The sequence below is a fragment of the Ptychodera flava genome, chromosome 7 (assembly GCF_041260155.1).
Source record: "Ptychodera flava strain L36383 chromosome 7, AS_Pfla_20210202, whole genome shotgun sequence".
Classification (NCBI taxonomy): Eukaryota; Metazoa; Hemichordata; class Enteropneusta; family Ptychoderidae; genus Ptychodera; species Ptychodera flava.
The window spans coordinates 8,287,446-8,306,737 of record NC_091934.1 but is presented as its reverse complement, the minus strand read 5'-3'; the positions used below and the strand labels follow the sequence as shown (position 1 = coordinate 8,306,737).

Sequence of the window (19,292 nt, the reverse complement as noted above, 5' to 3'; positions counted from 1 at the left end):
TAATATTTTCTGGAGATTCTTGGATGTTTGCTTCTCAAAGTGCTAATCACAAAAACTACTTATTCGTGTAGAGTCTCAATTTTCCAGTTGTCAAACTTTCATTTCTGATGTGCCCAGCAGCAACACATGCTATATTTTCCTTGCTGCTTTGTCTTTGTTTCATACCCTACATGTAAGTAAAAGTATGCCATATTTTAAGCTAATCACAGTCTGTAAGTTTACACAAACATGCAATTACATTGCTTGCCATGCAGCAATTTCTTGTCTTGTCCATTTAACCTTTTGAGTGTTGTAATTTTTCCAACCAAAATTTTAGTAAATTTTATTAATTTTTATGAATTTTCCTGTATTTTTTTGATAATTTTGAGCCAAACGGACATCACACTTCATTGACTACAGTTTTTCATCAAAATTTTGGCAAAAATATGAAAAAATTGACTTTGCACTTTTCTTTGACTACACCAAAATTTTGGCAAAAATATGAAAAAATTGACTTTGCACTTTTCTTTGACTACACACTGTCACATCTCACCTGTCAGCATACTCTCATTGACTATACAGTTTCCAGTTAGCAGTACAGCATCACAGGTCATAGGGCAACCGTTTGGAGGAATCACCAGAACATCGCCTGGAACCAACTTCTTCTCATCAACCATAAATTCTTCTGTCAAGTCAAAGGCAATAACAGAATATCACTGATAGGACAATTTTTGTGAATAAAATGACTGTACTTCAAACTCCTTTTCACTGCTAACATTTACTAATATTATAATACAATCCTACAAATTTTCAACAACTAAGCTGACGGCCTTTTCTAGTGGATATACGCAATTTTACAATCGTTATAGACAACTTCAATATCATTAATCCTGTGAAAGCTGTGATTTTTCCCATCCAAAATTGTTCAGCATTTTACCAAATTTTATGAATTTTTCTGTAATTTGTTCGATAATTTTTCATCAAATGGAAATCACATTTCATTGGGTACAATTCTTTATCAAAATTTTGGCAAAGTCTGAAAAAATTTTACTGGGGTATGTTCTGTTAAGGCGCAAAAATTGACTTTGGTGCTCAAAGGGTTATTTACTTGGTCATTATGACCAAGTAATGTTAATTATATTGAAGCTGCTTAAGAATATAGTATATGGATTGAATTTTCTCTTTTTATCTCACGTCTTAGCAATTAGCTTTACAAGCTTTACAAGCCTTGGTGGGGGAATATTTCAGATAAATCAAATTTTGCAATCAACTCACCACCACTGCGACTGATTTGAACCATTGGTGAAGACGCTACCAGGCTTGAGTCTGGTTCGGGGGGAAATATTTCAGACAATTCAAAATTTAAGCACTCACCACCACTGCGACTGATTTGAACCATGTGCGATGATGCTACCATGTCTCGAAGCATAACACTTTGCTGGAATGGAACAGAGTAGGAGATAAATTCCCAAGCATCCTTCAAAGCTCACTGCAAATTATTGTTTACTGATTACGTGAAATGTTATAAAACAAAAATAAAATGTTATCAGTAAATTAAGCAAGACTTTATCCTTTCACTGACAAACTTGCGTGTATCCCCATTGTTATAAAAATGATGGGCTAAACTATGTACAGAAATATGGGGGTGAAAGGATGAAACTATACGTGAATCTACAGTTCCAAGAAGGTCATTGGGTCTATCGTGGAAGAAAAATTGTCATAAACTCAAGCATGGCCATATATGATTTTCATTATGTTTAGTTAAATACTACATTCTTGAGGATTCTCAGATGTGTAATTATGTTTCATGTACGTGAGTCTCAATTGAATACACTGGATGTCATTTTATTCGCTATCGACTACTGTTAACACAATCACGAAATGATTCACCTCATGACCTTCCATAGCAATGCACAGAAGTGTAGATTCACGTATTACAGCAAGCTGCTTTAAGGTGGATGCATGCAAAATGTGACACTGAAACGGTATGGAATCATGGACTCAAGTTGTACATTGGCAGAGTTTCAATTTTTCAATCTCGCATCCATCTAAGAAATATACATGTGAAATCAAAAAGATAGCAGATATACATTTTCAATAGTAGTTCGAGCTCTAACAAGTGTTTACATGTACTTTCTATCCTTGATTTCTGTGTCAGGTGTATTCTCAGATATTTTCAAATAGTCCCATTTCACCACAAATTTTCTTTATGTGCACTAATATTACCTGAAAATCCATATTTGTCTTTTTACAATAGAATGATGTTCTGCAGCTTTATAAGTTTTTGTAATTTATTGTGTTATGTGAAATATTTTGCCTATTTTTGAGATTTTAATGTGTAACAATATACTGTATACATGCACATCATTTAGAACTCAAATCACCACATTTAAAGCAATGATGTTTGGATTAAATAAAGATGCAAGGATTTACAAGCTACATGAATTAGAGGGTGATGTTTGATCAAGCGTAAGCCACTTACCGAGCGAGCAAGCACTACTGAGAGAACAACTGAGACTGCGGACATTAAAATTATGCAAGCTGCATAGGCATAGTATTCAGCAGCAAACCAAACACATACGCTAAATAGTTGAAATACGTAAAATGGATGTAAAGCCTGTATGAGGGGCAAAAAGACAGAAGGAAGCACATGCATGCTGGGTTAATTTGATGTTAGCAGGGGTATTTGATGATGCCAATATTGTGGACAACCAGAGCAGAACAGTATGTATCCAAAGTGAGGTTAACCATTTGCATATAATTTGAATAGAGTTTCCCTATAGTCCATATATGGTTGTACTACAACCACAAGCACATCCAAATATGGAATTGCTGAGAAAGGACTCATATCCATATATGCATGCAAAATGTTTTTTTTCAAATGTTTATTATTTTTCACCATATTTTTCAATGTAGAGAAAAGCAGCCTACAGAACAAGGTTCTACTCTGTTTGTTCTTGTCAGTTTATTCAGAAAATAATGGTTAGTTTTTGTTAGTGTTCCACAAGGATATTTATTGATGGTACTTTCTTTGCATTTCTGCAGTTTATACCTTTCTTGTCGTAACCAAGGAAATGAAAATTGAGCCGGCAGACATGATAACTATGCATGAAGCATAGTAATAATATTCATCTGAGAACCACAACAGCACACTAAAGAGCTGAAACACGTAAAAGGGATTCAAGACCTGGAACAAAGTAGAGGATTTTCTTTAATTTAAACTCACACATGTGTTCATAAACAGATGAATCACTTAATCATGGCTTCTTTGCAAACAGGTGTGTAACTTACAGCAGTTAAAATAGATCAGTGTTCTCAACAGCTGGGAAAACAGAAAGGCAACCAATTCACATGACATGCACAATTTGCATATTCTTTTGTTATGAAAATGTATTCTTTTGTATGGTTATTACCGTTGTTATTCATCTACCTGTCAAATCCTATAGTGAAGAACCCTATACGTTTATATTGTCACAGATTTTGGGTATTTAATATATTTTATTAACCCTTTGTGCTGCAATTTTTCACACCAAAATTTTATTACCATTTTGAAAATTTTTATGAATTTTTCTGAAATTTTTTGATAATTTTGGACATTATATTTTATTGGCTACAGTTTTTTTCTCAAAACTTCGGCAAAAATCTGAGAAAAATTGACTAGGGTATATTTTGTAAAGGGGATAAAAATTGACATTGGCGCTCAAAGGGTTAATGATGGTGTAATGCTGTAATGAAAAATTGACATATGACACTGTGCATGGAATTCACAAAAATCTTAATTAATTGAGTTTTCATGTTCAATAATCTATTTTCAATGATATTTTACATCTTGAATTTCAAAAAAGTAAATATCCCTTTTTTCATCTTATTGCAGTAAAAGAGAGTTATAAAAATAAATCTGTAATAACATAACGATAACTGATGCATCGTCAAGGTTGCAACAGATATTCCTCTCAAAATTTTATGATACTTTTTTTAGTCTCCCGCTTGTGGGAGTTCATCTTGAAAGCTCACGGAGTAAATACCCGGTACAGTTTTCACCAGCTCAATTTTGTGAAAATCGCAAAGTTAATTTCCCTCCATAGAGTTAACACTGGTATGGTGGCCATTTTGAATTTAAAGAGTCTCGAGATACAGTTACCCCTGATTTTTATGCTTGATTTTGAAAGGGAATGGTTGAAAGTTTCCTTGAGGAAAGTTTGAGCAAAAGTTTATAAATTTTTCAATTTCAATAATTAGTAAACTTATCTTACCTCTTGAATTAGTAGAACAAAGTAACTTCTCACACGGATATTAATCACATTTTCACCATATAAAAATCGTCTGGAGAGATAAGAAAATAGTTTAATGATACTTCACATTGTAATATTTTGTAGAATCCGCTCAATGAGTAGTAATGTAGTTAAAATAATGTACACGCTTGCTTTTGAAGGCTTTCTGTGGAGTGTATAGACAAACTTATTTATGTCTACAGTGTGTTAATGTTTGCACGAGCTATATACTGAAACGGTGGGAGTCAAACAAGGTCTCTAGGCTCGTGTGGTTGGATCTGGATTAATGGCAACTTCATCAATAAAGGTTATAAGAATCCTAAATAGTGGAAAAGGCACTAGAGTGTAGATTTATATGATTTAGGAAAAACATATTGTTATAGGTGTATTCTTGTTCAGTTGCAATACTTTTGGCATCTTGCCAGAGTGCAAGGCAGTGTAGTTTGACTATATGCTTGTTATTGTAACATTCTTTATGAAAATAAAGTATTTCTGATGCACATTTTCATTTTTTATGATTTTTACACAATTTTTCTTTCATATGTCAATTGTAAGGTCTTGTTCTAATCCCCGAAACATGTCAAAACACCAGCACCTAGCTTGTCAAAACAGTGTACATATGTGTAAAATGCACTGTTTTTGTTTGCATTTGAAGTCTAGTCCAAACCAGAATTTACTTATCAACAGTAACAATGCAGTTTAATCAGGTAGGGGCTGAATTCTCAGTTAACAGGCTGAATACAGTGAATCTACACCATGTTTAGGGAGTATGACAAGGAACTGTATTTGACTTAAGAAATGAAAATAGAGATAAAAATCATCAAAAGTTACAGCTGTTGTCCTGTTAAAGCAGGTGTTTCTGGCTATTTTGTTCCAAAAGTAAAATACAGTTTCTTGTTTTACTACTAAGATCAAGTCAAAATGTCCAGTGTTTGTGTTACTACAATTTGCATAAGTGTAATATCCATCGTAATTGACGGAACAAAGTGCTGCCTCCCGGACCATAATGGACGAAAGGAATAACCCTTTGAGTGCTGTAATTTTTCACACCAAAATTTTAGTGCAAAATTTTAACAATTTTTATGAATTTTTCTGTACATTTTTTATTAATATGGACCAAATGGACATCACATCTAATTTTGGCAAAAATCTGAAAAAATTTGACTGATAAGGCCAATACTTGCAGCCCATGGTATTATATTTCAACATCTGGACGCCGTACTGTAGTCACAGATAATACTTCTATGTAAATCAAACACAACATCAAATTTTTACAAATATCACGAGAGTAGAGAAAATATATCCTCACCTTTTTCGTTGTTCATCTTCTGATAAACCTTGTAATTGTTGAAAGAATTCATAGCTTTTAACGCCATCATCCAATGCCCTTTGATAAAATCAAAACAGGAAACATTTATTTTTTTTCATGAAGGCCAGGACGGTTCAAAATAAAATTTGAATCAGACAAAACAGCCAGACTTGGTTAAAAAACATTGAAATTTGATTTGAAAAATAATTAGTTCAGCCAGGCTTATGTTTTAACTCCAGGTCATAAGTCCCTTTGCACAGAGTATCCTCCTGAGAACAAACATGCCGATTCATTGGCTTTTTGATTACCTTTCACTTATGCAAATTTGAAACATCCCTGTGGAGTAAAGACTTTAGAAACAGTTATACATCTAAAATACAATATATTGAATACACAAAAAGATTATATTTTAAAGTCTCATATATTATAAGTTTGCTGCAATCACAAGACAAAAAATGAAAATTAGGACTCTACAGGATAATTTTCTTATCCATTTGTCAAAACAACATTATACCTTTATATAGTTTTATACAAAAAAAATATGGCCCATTAACTTAATCAGTGAGTGAACTGGTTTTAAGGTAGAATCCATCTTGTGGACAGATTTTCAGACTCTCAAACTTTTACAATATTCTTTTGACCTGCCACTTGGGAAGGGGGGGGGGGCTCAAGTTGAAGCTTTCTGGAAAAAAATAGTTTCCATTGGTAGTTTTTTTGAAAATCAGGAATTTTATTTTTCTCCATAGAGATAACACAAGGATGGCTCCATTTTAAAAATTTCAAATAATAAAGAAGTTAAGGGTGACGCCCTGCGTATATTTATGGGCAAGGGAGAAAGGAAAGCCAAAAATTTACGGGCGAGGCTTGTACATCACTTTTTATTTTCAATGCTAGAGTTACTTACATATTGGTAAAAGAATGATCATTTCATGATTTCTGAGCCCTTTGTACAAAGACTGACAGTGTGAAAGATATAAAACTCATCCTGGTTGAGAAAGAATATATTTAAAAAACAGTGTTCATCACAAAGTTATTCACTTACCTTAGTTTACTAAAAACTCCATCTGTGGGATTCCAGATGTATTTTAATTTTTGATATCTGAAAAAACGAAACTCATGGCTATTGACCAAGACATCTTTTCTTAACATCAATTTGATGTCCTCTCTGGTAAGCCCACTGGAAGATAAAAGTGACAAAACATTTAGAAAAACTATTTATTTCATATCATATCTGTCAGATTGATCAATGATTGTATATCACTAATTCATTTTCACTTCATATCATGAGGCTTATAGATTAACCCTTTGAGCGACACAGTCAATTTTTGTTGCCTTCATAAAATATATCTCAGTCAATTTTTTTCAGTTTTTGGCAGAAATTTTGATTAAAAATTGAAGCTTATGAAATATGGTATCCATTTGGTCCAAAATTATAAAAAAATTACAGAAAAGTCCATAAAAATTGTTAAAACATTGCACTAAATTTTGGTGGGAAAAATTACAGCACTCAAAGGGTTAAAGTAAATTACTGTACAGAACTTCTCTTTTTTAAACCTTTTCCTGTTTTTCTGTTTTCTGCAATAAATCTAATTGACTTCAAGGGTTGGAACATTATATGTTGAGGTCATTTCCCACAGAACTATATTCTTGTTTGTATGTTCCAAATCAACTCAAAATGACAGAACTTGTTGATACCAACTGTCAACATCCATAAACCATATTTAGGTTGACATCATTGTCTATTTCATGCAAAATGTACAAATTTCCTGAAATTTGAGAAAATTTCATGATCTTGGTTTTTGCCAATCAGTACAATATCATTATCAGCTGTCTACATGTGTAATGCAGTGTGATAGGTTTCCTTGCTTTAGTTTCACTCACAGTGTACAGGTAAAATTCTAACCCAATTTTCCCCTATATTTGAGTTTTCTATAAGGAAAACAGTGGTAACTTTTTCTAATTTTATCCATTATTTTAGTCTAGGATCTCTCCTCAGTAACAGTATACACTCAACTTTCTTTAAAGTAGGTTTGGGAAGAAGCCTAGCATATACCCTAAACCCAGGAGAGGTTCGTAGACTAGCTACCATTATTTTTGTTGTAGAAAACAAGTGCATTATCTTGCTCTCCTTCCCAAAGTACTGGTATATGCATTGAATGGCCAAAAATTATGCTTCCAAACATGACATATTTTGTACAAAATGCTATGATATTGTTAACAAATGATTTCTGGTCTGGAACAGAATTCAAATTTCAACGCTAGCATTGGATATTACATCGTACATTACAGGCTGTATAGACAATTATATCATACCAGTATATTGATGGCACAAATACAGTGATCTGATTAGTCAAGACACGAAAAGAACCATGGTATATTCGTGATATACCACGACTGGCACACACGCGAGCTCTCAGCTTGAGCAAAAATCCATTTTTGACGTTTCACGGCAGAATTTCCATACACTGTTATATGAGAAACTTTAAACTTTAACTTTATTGACGTTATTCCCTCAAAGGTGAACATAGTCAAGAACTAATACTACAAAAATACTACTGTTATGATAGCAATAAAGCACACCCAGCAATGGTATACTATACCACTCGATTTTGACCAGTTCACTTCATATATGCACTGGCTATTGCTCATGCATACATGATGTATACATGTGTACCGGTATGTTATGAACTGGTAAAAATCTCATGGTGTACCATCGCTAGCGCTGGGTGTGTTTTATTGCTTAATTTGAACACTGGGAATCTCAACATGATTTTTGGACGTAGAAGAAGATATTATGTTTTACAAACAGAAACAGAACAAAAATCAAGAAAAAACAAGTTACAGCTATTGGAGCTTTAATGACCTGGGTATTTGCAAAGTCAGTATTCAAGCACGTAGCCATGTACAAATATATCCTTGACCTTGAGATCAAGAGCAGGAAGCCTATTAAGGGTCTTTAGTTTAACTTTTAATAGCCTGAAATGACAAAACCATATGGCTTTCACATGGTGATTTGATAGTCGCTGCTGTCACGGTAACATAACTTGCTGACTTTTTAACTAGATCACTGCGCCGTTACCCGAGCTTTCCAAGGGTACAAGGTGAGTGACCTGATGACCCAGTTTCTAGAGTTACAGAACATTTATAGGCCAGAATATATTGATTCTTTGTTTTGCATCTACTCAAAATTTTGCAAAGTAGGCAATAATACGCCGGTTCAAAAACACAAACAGAAAATTAAAAACATGTAATATTTCTATTTTAGTACAATAATTTTTTCCATGTAACATGAGTGCTTATCATTCTAGAAACAAAGCAAAAACTTCTTTTCCACTTCAATAAATTTACACTACAATATGACATTACAAAGCAAAACTTCTTTTCCACTTCAATAAATTTACACTACAATATGGCATTCTGCAAACATGCAGGCATTTTAAATTTCAACAAAATTTGTAAACAAGGATTTGCACGCAAAGTAGCTACGGGGTCAAGTCATATATTAATACACGGTGTGTTTTTCATGTAAAACTCTAAAAGTCTACACATGGGGACATAAAACAAAGTACTAATATTTAATTACTTACGCCTTAAATAAGAATTCTAAACCTTGAAACACATATGCCTCTGAGTGGTGAGTGAGAGATGATCATATAAGTGGAATGATAAAAGAATCAGTCTAAAATCTTTTTCATCAGTCTTAACATTGAATGCACCTAAAGGGACAGATTTCTGGACTCTAAAATTAACAAAAAGGGTAGGACCATTTGATATCCTGGGAAGGGATCTGGAAGACTGAGGTGGTAGCATTTTTTTGTCTGATCCACTGTACATTATTTTTTTTTTTCACTCTCCCACCTCTTTTTTGTCAAGCCATTTCTGTTCATTTTCATTTTTTAGGAAAATTTTCCATACCCCTAGGATATAAAATGGTCCACCCCTAACTTTCTGGTTTCCTGCTTGAAACAGGATTCGTGGAGTATAAAATGAAGTTGTCACTCTTGATTTCGCAAACATTTAACAATGTGTCTTTCTCATATAGGTAACTGCGGCCATTTTGCATTTTAAATATTGGTAAATTAAGGTCATTTGTTTCTCATATCCCAAACTTTGCATGTTGACCTATGATTTTTATTCTTAATTTTGAAAGATTATGGGTTTAAAGTTTCCGTAATAAATATTCGGGTCAAAGTTTAAAACTTTCTGTTTCAAGGCTCATATTACCTTAATTTCGATGTAGTATTTCAGGTCCATTGAACCACGTGGTAGCAAAACATACATACTGGTGAAGAGCAAATTTGGTTTAGTTTTCAAACAGCTTTGTGTGTTTTACTGAACATTGTTGACAAATTTCCATCTTCTCAAAAGCTCAACTCAAACTACTATGAAAAAATGGTAAGATGGTAGGTGTTATGGTCTTCAAATTTTTGATATGGACGGACATAGGTAGATAGATACATTATAACATACATACATACATACATACATACATACATACAGACAGACAGGCAGGCAGTCAGACAGACATACATACAGATGACAGACATTTTCTTGGCCTATATAAATACATGTACCTCAAATTACATTGCCATGTATGGCATACGGTATAAGGGAGCTAAAAAGGATTAGACTCTCCTGTATGTCTTCATCTGTTCTGGACAGGCATCTTGAAGTCTTGCAGTGTGCAAAAACTGTAAAGACATATCTATTAACATTTTACAAAGAAAAAATTTCAACAAAAATATGATTCCCTCACCTGTCTTTATCAATTGTAAGCCTCTGGACTTTTGAAACATGATTTTGTGTGTACCCATCCTGAAAGGAAATATAATCCATCTCTCAGTAGGTGTATACAAATGAGTACCGGGGTGATTTTGTGAAGAACCACCAGTACATATTAAAGTAGCATGATAATATCAGTACCAGTACATTGCCCTGGCTACTTGGAATATTTTGGCCTGGCAGAACAGTAAATATTGTACTTGTAGCACTATGATATGTACCAATATGTTAACTAAGGTGCCCCGTTGCTTTGCTACATGTACAATCAGTATAGAAGCTCGGTGACACTTTCAGATGAGGTATTTGGTACATTTGGACAAAACTGCTAAACTTTGCTTTGTGAACACTGGGAACTTCAGGGTCCACACACTCACATTTATTTAAAATTCAGGGACTTACAAGGACTTTTTCAGCAATTTCAAGGATTTTTGAGATCCTAAATACCACTGTCCAGAAATCTTTTTTTAATACATACAATTTTTACATATCATTTTTATATAATATTTACAATTTCATGACTGATCATCTTGTCATTTTTGAAAATTGTGGGTGAATTATCAATTTTTCCAGGACTTTCCAGGACTTTCCAAGATGCTTTAAAATTCAAGGTTTGCATCAGCGTATGGACCCTGTCACATTTTCCAATATTACCTTACACACTGTATCTGCTAGGAGATGCAATACTTGATTGGAATATGCCAGAATACACTGGAATTGCATGCTGGAATGGTAATTTACAATTTATATCTATTGTTTTAATCTGACCATACATTCTTGCTGCCTCAGTTTAGTGTGAGAGCAGCAGGACACACTCTGAACAGTGGCCATGATCTAACAAGGCATATACTGGACTGCAACATGTGACTTTAGCACATTTAGGGTACACGAATATTTGTCACATTAATTCATATATGGCTGCTTTATATTAGAAATTTACTGTAGATCCAAATGCATACCATAATGTACGCAAAGCTAATTTAGATTCTGTTGAACTGCTCCTTGATTTTACAAGTTTGTTCAATTATTGAATCTTAACAGTCCATTGTGATTTATAAATATATGGTAACATTTTTGCAACTTGTGACATAATATTAAACTAAGCTACGGCATGAACTTTTCTTAGAGTACCACAATGCATGGTGACGGAAAACTGAAGATTGCCTGTAATCTTATGGGAGTAAATCCCCACCTCGTGACGTCTGGGTCACCACAGGGTCAGAGTTCAAAGGGTAGAGCAAAGTCAAAATGAGTGACTCACCTTGATAAGTACCCAGGTAGCCTCTGACAAACACACCTGATAAGCCATGCATTTCAACTTCCAGTCTGCTCTCCAATAAAAGATCAACCAGAGAATGCCGGCAGTCCATATCATACCAATGTAACATAGCACAACACGAAGAACACTCCTCTTATATCCAATACATTCCTGGACAATAATTAGAATAACTGGAATTTTATAATTGAAAACAGGTTTCAATATCATTTGGCATACTACTAAATTAAAGGAGCTGCTATTTATCAATCTCATCTCACAACAAATTCATTAATTTTGTAAAAACTTTCCAATAAAGCAATGGTCATCATGAAATTTTAAACATGACTGAACATGAGTAAGTTTATCCATAGACATTAGAAACAAGCTGTCTATGATTGGTTGTGCTGGCAAAATTTGAAAATTTAGAAAAGAACACATATTGAGTATCACAAATTTGAATGAAATAAAGTTAGTGCTGATTGGCCAATAAGGGCAAAGGTTTCAATCAACTACTACAACGTTGGGTAATGACTTCTGATTGGTTAAATTAGCAGACCAACTTTTGTTACACATGGTCATCTTTATCAATAAGCACTGATTCTGAAAATGAGAAAATTGCTCTGAAAAAAGGTCTACTCACGATTTCATCATCCTCCCCTTCATTGAGTACTGTCCGAACAGACTGCGTCCGGTGATAGGCTACCCCAGGACCACTATCTGCAAAAAGTGAAAAAGGCAACCGTAAGATTTATATTGCATGACTTAAATTAACTCTAAATAGATTTGGTGAATACAAAATATACTACGACAATCATTTTGACAGGCCACTTTGTTCTTGATGTGCTTTCAAATCTTTTCGTGTACTGACAAATGATATTGTACTTCCAAGTATACAATGATATGAGTTCATCTGTAAGAAGAGATTAAGATGAGTAAATTAAAACATTTATATTTTGGACCAATATCAACATAATTCACACTGTTTTTGTAGTCCAATTTGTTAAAGTACAGTAGAACATGCCTCGGGGACAGATAGTCAGACTCTCAAATTTCTACAATTCTTTTCTGATCTACCACTTGTGAGGGCTCTTTTTAAAGTTCTTGGAGAAAGAAAAACTTTTATCGGCTTAGTTTTTGAAAATCCAAAATTTAATTTTTCCCCCATAGAGTTAACACAGGAATGGCGGCAATTTTGAATTTCAAATATCACAAAATTTTTGGTGATTTGTTTTGCTAGTTCCAAACTTTGGACAGTGATCCCAAATTTTTATTGTTGATTTGGTAAGAGAATGGTTGAAAGTTTCATTCAGGAAAGTTTGAGCAAAAGTTTCTCTTTCACTTTTGAGGTGCATACTGTCCACTGCTATTTACTGGTCAATTATAGCATGGTACCAGACCCTGATACATGTTCAGTGAATTTGTTCATTACTTGAGACAAATAGGTTTGCACCGTCTCATTTCCATAACAACTGACATATTTCAGTTGTGAATTTTGGGCAAATTTTCAGTGAAAACTATGGACATTTTTTCCTTTAAGAGGATTTACAGTAACAATAATTTGAACGATCCATTTTTCTCAACAAAAGTTGAACTGTACGTTGGCAATATTGTTTTTACTTCAAAATCATGGGTCTAAGGAAATTGACACTATCCATATTCGGAAGTTACAAACCAACTTCTCCGGGAAGGATAATGCCTATGATGATACTGACGGCATTAACGGCTTAACCATTTCATAAAAAAGTTTCTATCATATTACAGACGTGGCACTGCATGCTCACACAACAAACTACAAATGACCAAGTATTACACATGTAACAGGAGTAACAGAAACTTGAACTTTGACCTACGGTATATTACTTTTGTGATGGACAAAACTGGACCAACACATCTGTTGCACGGAATAATATTTCAGTGGTTTAACGTTTGGCTCATATTTATCAGACATTTTGCCTGACAACAGTGTCAATACAGTTCAAGTGTGTAATGCTTTTAACAAACATGACATTGGTACATGTACTCATTGACTTAAGCACGGGCCAAACCAAAAAAACATGTTTCTGGTAACCTGAACTAACCTAGAAAGACCACCTACCCTAAACACCTTTTTCACAAGTATAAATATTTCGAGTAAATTATCTAAATTTTATCATATTTCATGGGTCTCAGCCAACACAAAGAAAAGTCAAATAAAATTTTCCTCCAACCTACCTACCTACTTTTTGGAGACATGTTTACGAGAAACACAAAACATTTTTTTTTCTATTGACCTTGTTAAAGCACACCAACTTTTAATTGTGGCAGTATATCACATCAGTAAGTCATATGTTCATACAAGTCAAGGACAAACTGCTCATGAGGTCAATGTGACCTTAAAAGTATTACAATAGTCATATATACAACTTTTGATGAAATCACTTTTCACATGATAATCTCAATAGCACAGGTTGCAATTCCTATATACAACTTTTGGTGAAATCACTTTTCACATGATAATCTCAATAGCACTGGTTGCAATTCCTATATACAACTTTTGATGAAATCACTTTTCACATGATAATCTCAATAGCAATGGTTGCAATTCCTATATACAACTTTTGGTGAAATCACTTTTCACATGATAATCTCAATAGCAATGGTTGCAATTCTATACAACTTTTGATGAAATCACTGTTCACATGATAATCTCAATAGCACTGGTTGCAATTCCTATATACAACTTTTGATGAAATCACTTTTCACATGATAATCTCAATAGCACTGGTTGCAATTCCTATATACAACTTTTGGTGAAATCACTTTTCACATGATAATCTCAATAGCACTGGTTGCAATTCCTATATACAACTTTTGGTGAAATCACTTTTGACATGATAATCTCAATAGCAATGGTTGCAATTCTATACAACTTTTGGTGAAATCACTTTTCACATGATAATCTCAATAGCACTGGTTGTAATTCCTATATACAACTTTTGGTGAAATCACTTTTCACATGATAATCTCAATAGCACTGGTTGCAATTCCTATATACAACTTTTGGTGAAATCACTTTTCACATGATAATCTCAATAGCACTGGTTGCAATTCCTATATACAACTTTTGGTGATATCACTTTTCACATGATAATCTCAATAGCAATGGTTGCAATTCCTATATACAACTTTTGGTGAAATCACTTTTCACATGATAATCTCAATAGCAATGGTTGAAATTCCTATATACAACTTTTGATGAAATCACTTTTCACATGATAATCTCAATAGCACTGGTTGCAATTCCTATGTACAACTTTTGGTGAAATCACTTTTCACATGATAATCTCAATAGCAATGGTTGCAATTTCTATTTACAACTTTTGGTGAAATCACTTTTCACATGATAATCTCAATAGCAATGGTTGCAATTCCTATATACAACTTTTGATGAAATCACTTTTCACATGATAATCTCAATATACTGGTTGCAATTCCTATATACAACTTTTGGTGAAATCACTTTTCACATGATAATCTCAATAGCAATGGTTGCAATTCCTATATACAACTTTTGGTGAAATCACTTTTCACATGATAATCTCAATAGCAATGGTTGAAATTCCTATATACAACTTTTGATGAAATCACTTTTCACATGATAATCTCAATACCACTGGTTGCAATTCCTATATACAACTTTTAGTGAAATCACTTTTCACATGATAATCTTAAAAACGACCTCAATTGATCAAAAGTACTATTAGCTTCTGTCATGTCATCTGTCTAGCCAATTAAGACAAAAAAATTACAGTAAGTATACTATTATAACAGCTCTCTGTAAATTTACCTTGTATCTATTGGTATAATATTCAAATTCCATTGATTGTCTGAAAACTTGGTGCACAGAATACAGCACTATGAACAGCCATACTAAAATGAAAGACCAGCCAATGCTGTGTTTCAATTGTTCCAACGTAAAATAACAGACAATCCATTCCATAATTGCAACGGAACCAAATATTAAATCAAGAGAAAGAATCTTTCATAGCTGACATTACAGGCTACAAAATATCTATCTCCTAGGCACATGTGCATTCAGGACACTTATTAAAATGGATATCAATACTGGTGTTTGCACCGCTTTTGTCATTTGTTGATTCATACCTTATTTTTTCCCTGACATAATATATATTGTCAAAACCATGCAATTATTCTTGTCAGTACCATCTGGGAAAACTTTTGCACCTAAGGGACAGATATTCGGACTCTAAAATTTCTAGTTCTTTTCTGATCTATCACTTGAGGGCTATTTCAAAGCTCTTGGAGAAAGAAAAAGTTACATCATCTTAGCTTTTCAAATATTCAAAATTTAATTTTTCCCATAGTGTTAACACAGGGATGGCTGCCAATTTGAATGTTTGCTACTTTGTTTGGCTAGTTCCAAAATTTGCACACGGACCCCCTGATTTAGCTGTCAACTTGGTAATAGAGTGGTTGAAGTTTAATTTAAGAAATTTTGAGCTAAAATGTAGGTCTTATTCCAGGCACATACTACCTTCAGTGAAATATGATAATAAAACCTCTCAAGTCAAATTATCCATACTATACCTCTTTTCCTGTACAACACCATGTTGACAAACTTCGTCAGAACTTGCCGAGAAATGACAACTATTCTCAATCGATTTGGAAATCTGTTTGCCTCAGAACGATCCGACTGGTGTATGAAAACCCTCAGACAGTAGTCAATAAATTACACATTGTACACATCATAACCACAAGCTTGAAATCCGTCTTTGTGTATCCAAGAAAAATGTAGACAGTTCTTTGTCACGCGCAAAGTTCTTTGCCAACTGCACCAACCACCTTGAAGTCAGCATATATATAATTTACAATGTTGACTTGTATGACCTGTACTTTTATGATGTTTGGCAGTATTTGCACAGTGCATTTATGGTAAACAGCGCCAATGGCTTTGTGATTGTTTGAAACTACCAGTAATATATACTGGCATTTAAATTCCTAATACCCCACAGATTGAAAAATCCATCAATCACAATATGACAGGCAGAATTCTACCTTTCAGTGGTTGCTGTGTGTTGTACGTATGTCACCAAAAAGTTAAAACAAAGATCATATTTAAAAAGACAAAGCCAATTATGCAACTGATCATAAAAGCAAAACGGCCTTCAGGAAAATTAACAGGTACTTCCCAAAAAATTAGTCACTAATTACTAAGGCAAATGCTACAGGCTCAAGGGTTGACGGCTGATATAGCTCCGATGTGTTTATGTAGAGAATAACTATTTTTAACACATGTTGATGAAGAAGATGGAAATCATTGATAGCTCATTTTAGTGGCCAGAAAAAGTGGCTAAAATAGCTGCAAAAATACACAATTGAAGATTTCATCATTATTTGAATATATCACATTGGATCATCCCTAAGAACATGTTAACCAAAGCTATCTGCCAAGTAGTTTTTTGAGAATAAAATTTTCTGACCAAAAATGGCAAAAATTGCCCCAAAATAAAAATTGCAGATTTCACCATAATTTCAATATATCATATATTAAAATAATCCCTTGGAACCTGTATACCAAATATCAAAGCTATCGACTTGCGGTTTTTGAGAAACAAATTTTTTGATCAAAAATGGCAAAAATTGGCCCAAAAATACTAAATTACAGATTTCATCATAATATCAAAATATCACATTTAGTTCATCTGTAGAAAACTGCATATCGAATTTCAAAGCTATCAGACCTGTACATTTTAAGAAACATATTTTTTGACCAAAACTTGAAAAATTTGCCCCAAAAATACAAAATTGCAGATTTCATCAATGTGTCAATACATATCATTTAAGATCATATGTAGGAATCTGTATACCAAATTTCAAAGCTATCAGATGAGTAGTTTTGGAAATACACATTTTTTGACCAAAATTGGCAAAAATTGCCTCAAAAATACAAAATTACAGATATCATCAGAAACTCAATATATATTACTAAATTCATCTGTAGAAACCTGTTTACCCAAATTTCAAAGCTATCAGACCAGTACTTTTGAGAAACATACCATGGGTATTTTTTGACCAAAAATCGCAAAAATTGCCTTAAAAATGCAAATTTGCATATTTTTGCACAATTTCAACAAATCTGAAACAGATCACCCCTAGGGACCTATGTACTAAATATCAAAGCTATCTGACTGGTAGTTTTGAAGAAGATTTTTAAAGATTTTTTTACCAAAAACGACAAAAATTGCCTTAAAAATACAAATATGCAAATTTGACCACGATTTGAACAAATCTAACTGAAGTCACCCTAAATAAACTGCATATCAAATTCCAAAGCAATTGGACAAGCGATTTCAGAGAAGATTTTTTTACCAAAAACAGCAAAAAATGCCCCCAAAAAACAAATATGCAAATTTCACCACGATTTGAACAAACTTAAGTGAGGTCACCCCAAGTGAACTGCAATATAAAATTTCAAAGCAATCGGACTTGTGGTTCCAGAGAAGAAGGCAATTGTTGACGGACAACGGACGACGACGGAAAATCAACCTATTTGATAAGCTCCATGTCGCTGACAGCGGAGCTTAAAACTAAGAATCATATGAGGGTGAAAGAGCAAGTTTTTGCATCAAATTATTTGTTCATATGGATTCTGTGTGAAATTATATTTTTCTATATGTATCAATTTTTTCTTCAATGCATCAAGTTATCTATCTGCATAATCAATTTAAAATATATTTTGCTTTTACTATATATTGATTCAGAAAAGATTACACCAAATATGCTTAATAATAGGAAAATTGCTTATTTCAAATCACATTTTCACTGTCCCAGACTGTGTCAATTCTGGCTTGTTATATACAAGGAATATGGAGGAGCGACACCCAGGTCTACATCAATTGAATTAATTATTTTAAGGTAGAACGCACCTCGGGGACAGACATTCGGACTCTCAAACTTTTACAATTCTCTTCTGATATACCACATGTTGGGGTTCATTTTAAAGCTCTTGGTGAATGAAAACTTTTCACCGGCTTAGTTTTTCGAAATTCAAACATTTTTATTTTTCTCCATAGAGTTAACACAGGGATGGCGGCCATTTTGAATTTCTAATATTGGTAAATCTTGGGTAATTTGTTTTTCTAGTACCAAAATTTGCACGGTGACCCACTATTTTTATTCTTGATTTTGAAAGAGAATGATTGAAAGATCCCTTAAGGAAAGTTAGAGCAAAAGTTTAAGTCTTTCACTTTCGAGGTGCATATTACCTTAAAACAATTTAATCAACACAATATTACCCAGCCATAATCAACATCATAGTCATAAGTTCCATCGTGAAAAACTCAGTATAACAAACGCATACAGTATAGACAGACAACAGACAAGTACTGGCCGGTACATAGAGTAAAGTCAAATCTGTAGCAGAAAAATATATGGACCTCTGGTAAAGACAACCAAGAAGTAATGTCAGGTGTTTTGAAAATAGTCAGCGCATTCAGCCCCACATGTTGTGTACACCAATGTGGGTAAGGTTATCAACCTTGCGAAATCAATGACGTACATTGAAGTGAAACACTTCCCCCAGGATATAAAAGAACTTAGGCAATCTTTTGTTAACTTGTGATAAAATAATGGGGAAGGGCCTTGTAAATACAAAGATTTATGATGTTTCAATTACTAGCCTGGATCCCTAATAAAA

General features: G+C 33.6%; 1 protein-coding gene across 8 annotated transcripts in view; it reads right to left on the bottom strand.

Annotated features, from left to right (window-relative positions):
• Positions 1–19,292, bottom strand: part of LOC139136699 (polyamine-transporting ATPase 13A3-like) — an 83,714-nt gene that overhangs the window by 20,842 nt on the left and 43,580 nt on the right. For 2 of the 8 annotated variants that reach the window (XM_070704498.1, XM_070704495.1), the window contains exons 2-10: positions 12,237–12,313; positions 11,600–11,767; positions 10,316–10,374; positions 6,602–6,736; positions 5,560–5,637; positions 4,233–4,302; positions 3,032–3,166; positions 1,354–1,417; positions 533–664 (exon numbers count right to left, since the gene is read on the bottom strand). In XM_070704498.1, coding sequence (XP_070560599.1) covers positions 533–664; positions 1,354–1,417; positions 3,032–3,166; positions 4,233–4,302; positions 5,560–5,637; positions 6,602–6,736; positions 10,316–10,374; positions 11,600–11,767; positions 12,237–12,313 — 918 coding nt within the window. Of the gene's footprint in view, positions 1–532; positions 665–1,254; positions 1,418–2,461; positions 2,597–3,031; positions 3,167–4,232; positions 4,303–5,559; positions 5,638–6,601; positions 6,737–10,315; positions 10,375–11,599; positions 11,768–12,236; positions 12,314–16,183; positions 16,430–19,292 lie in introns of those variants that run through there. The other 6 variants (XM_070704494.1, XM_070704492.1, XM_070704497.1 and 3 more) reach the window with 5 other exon arrangements.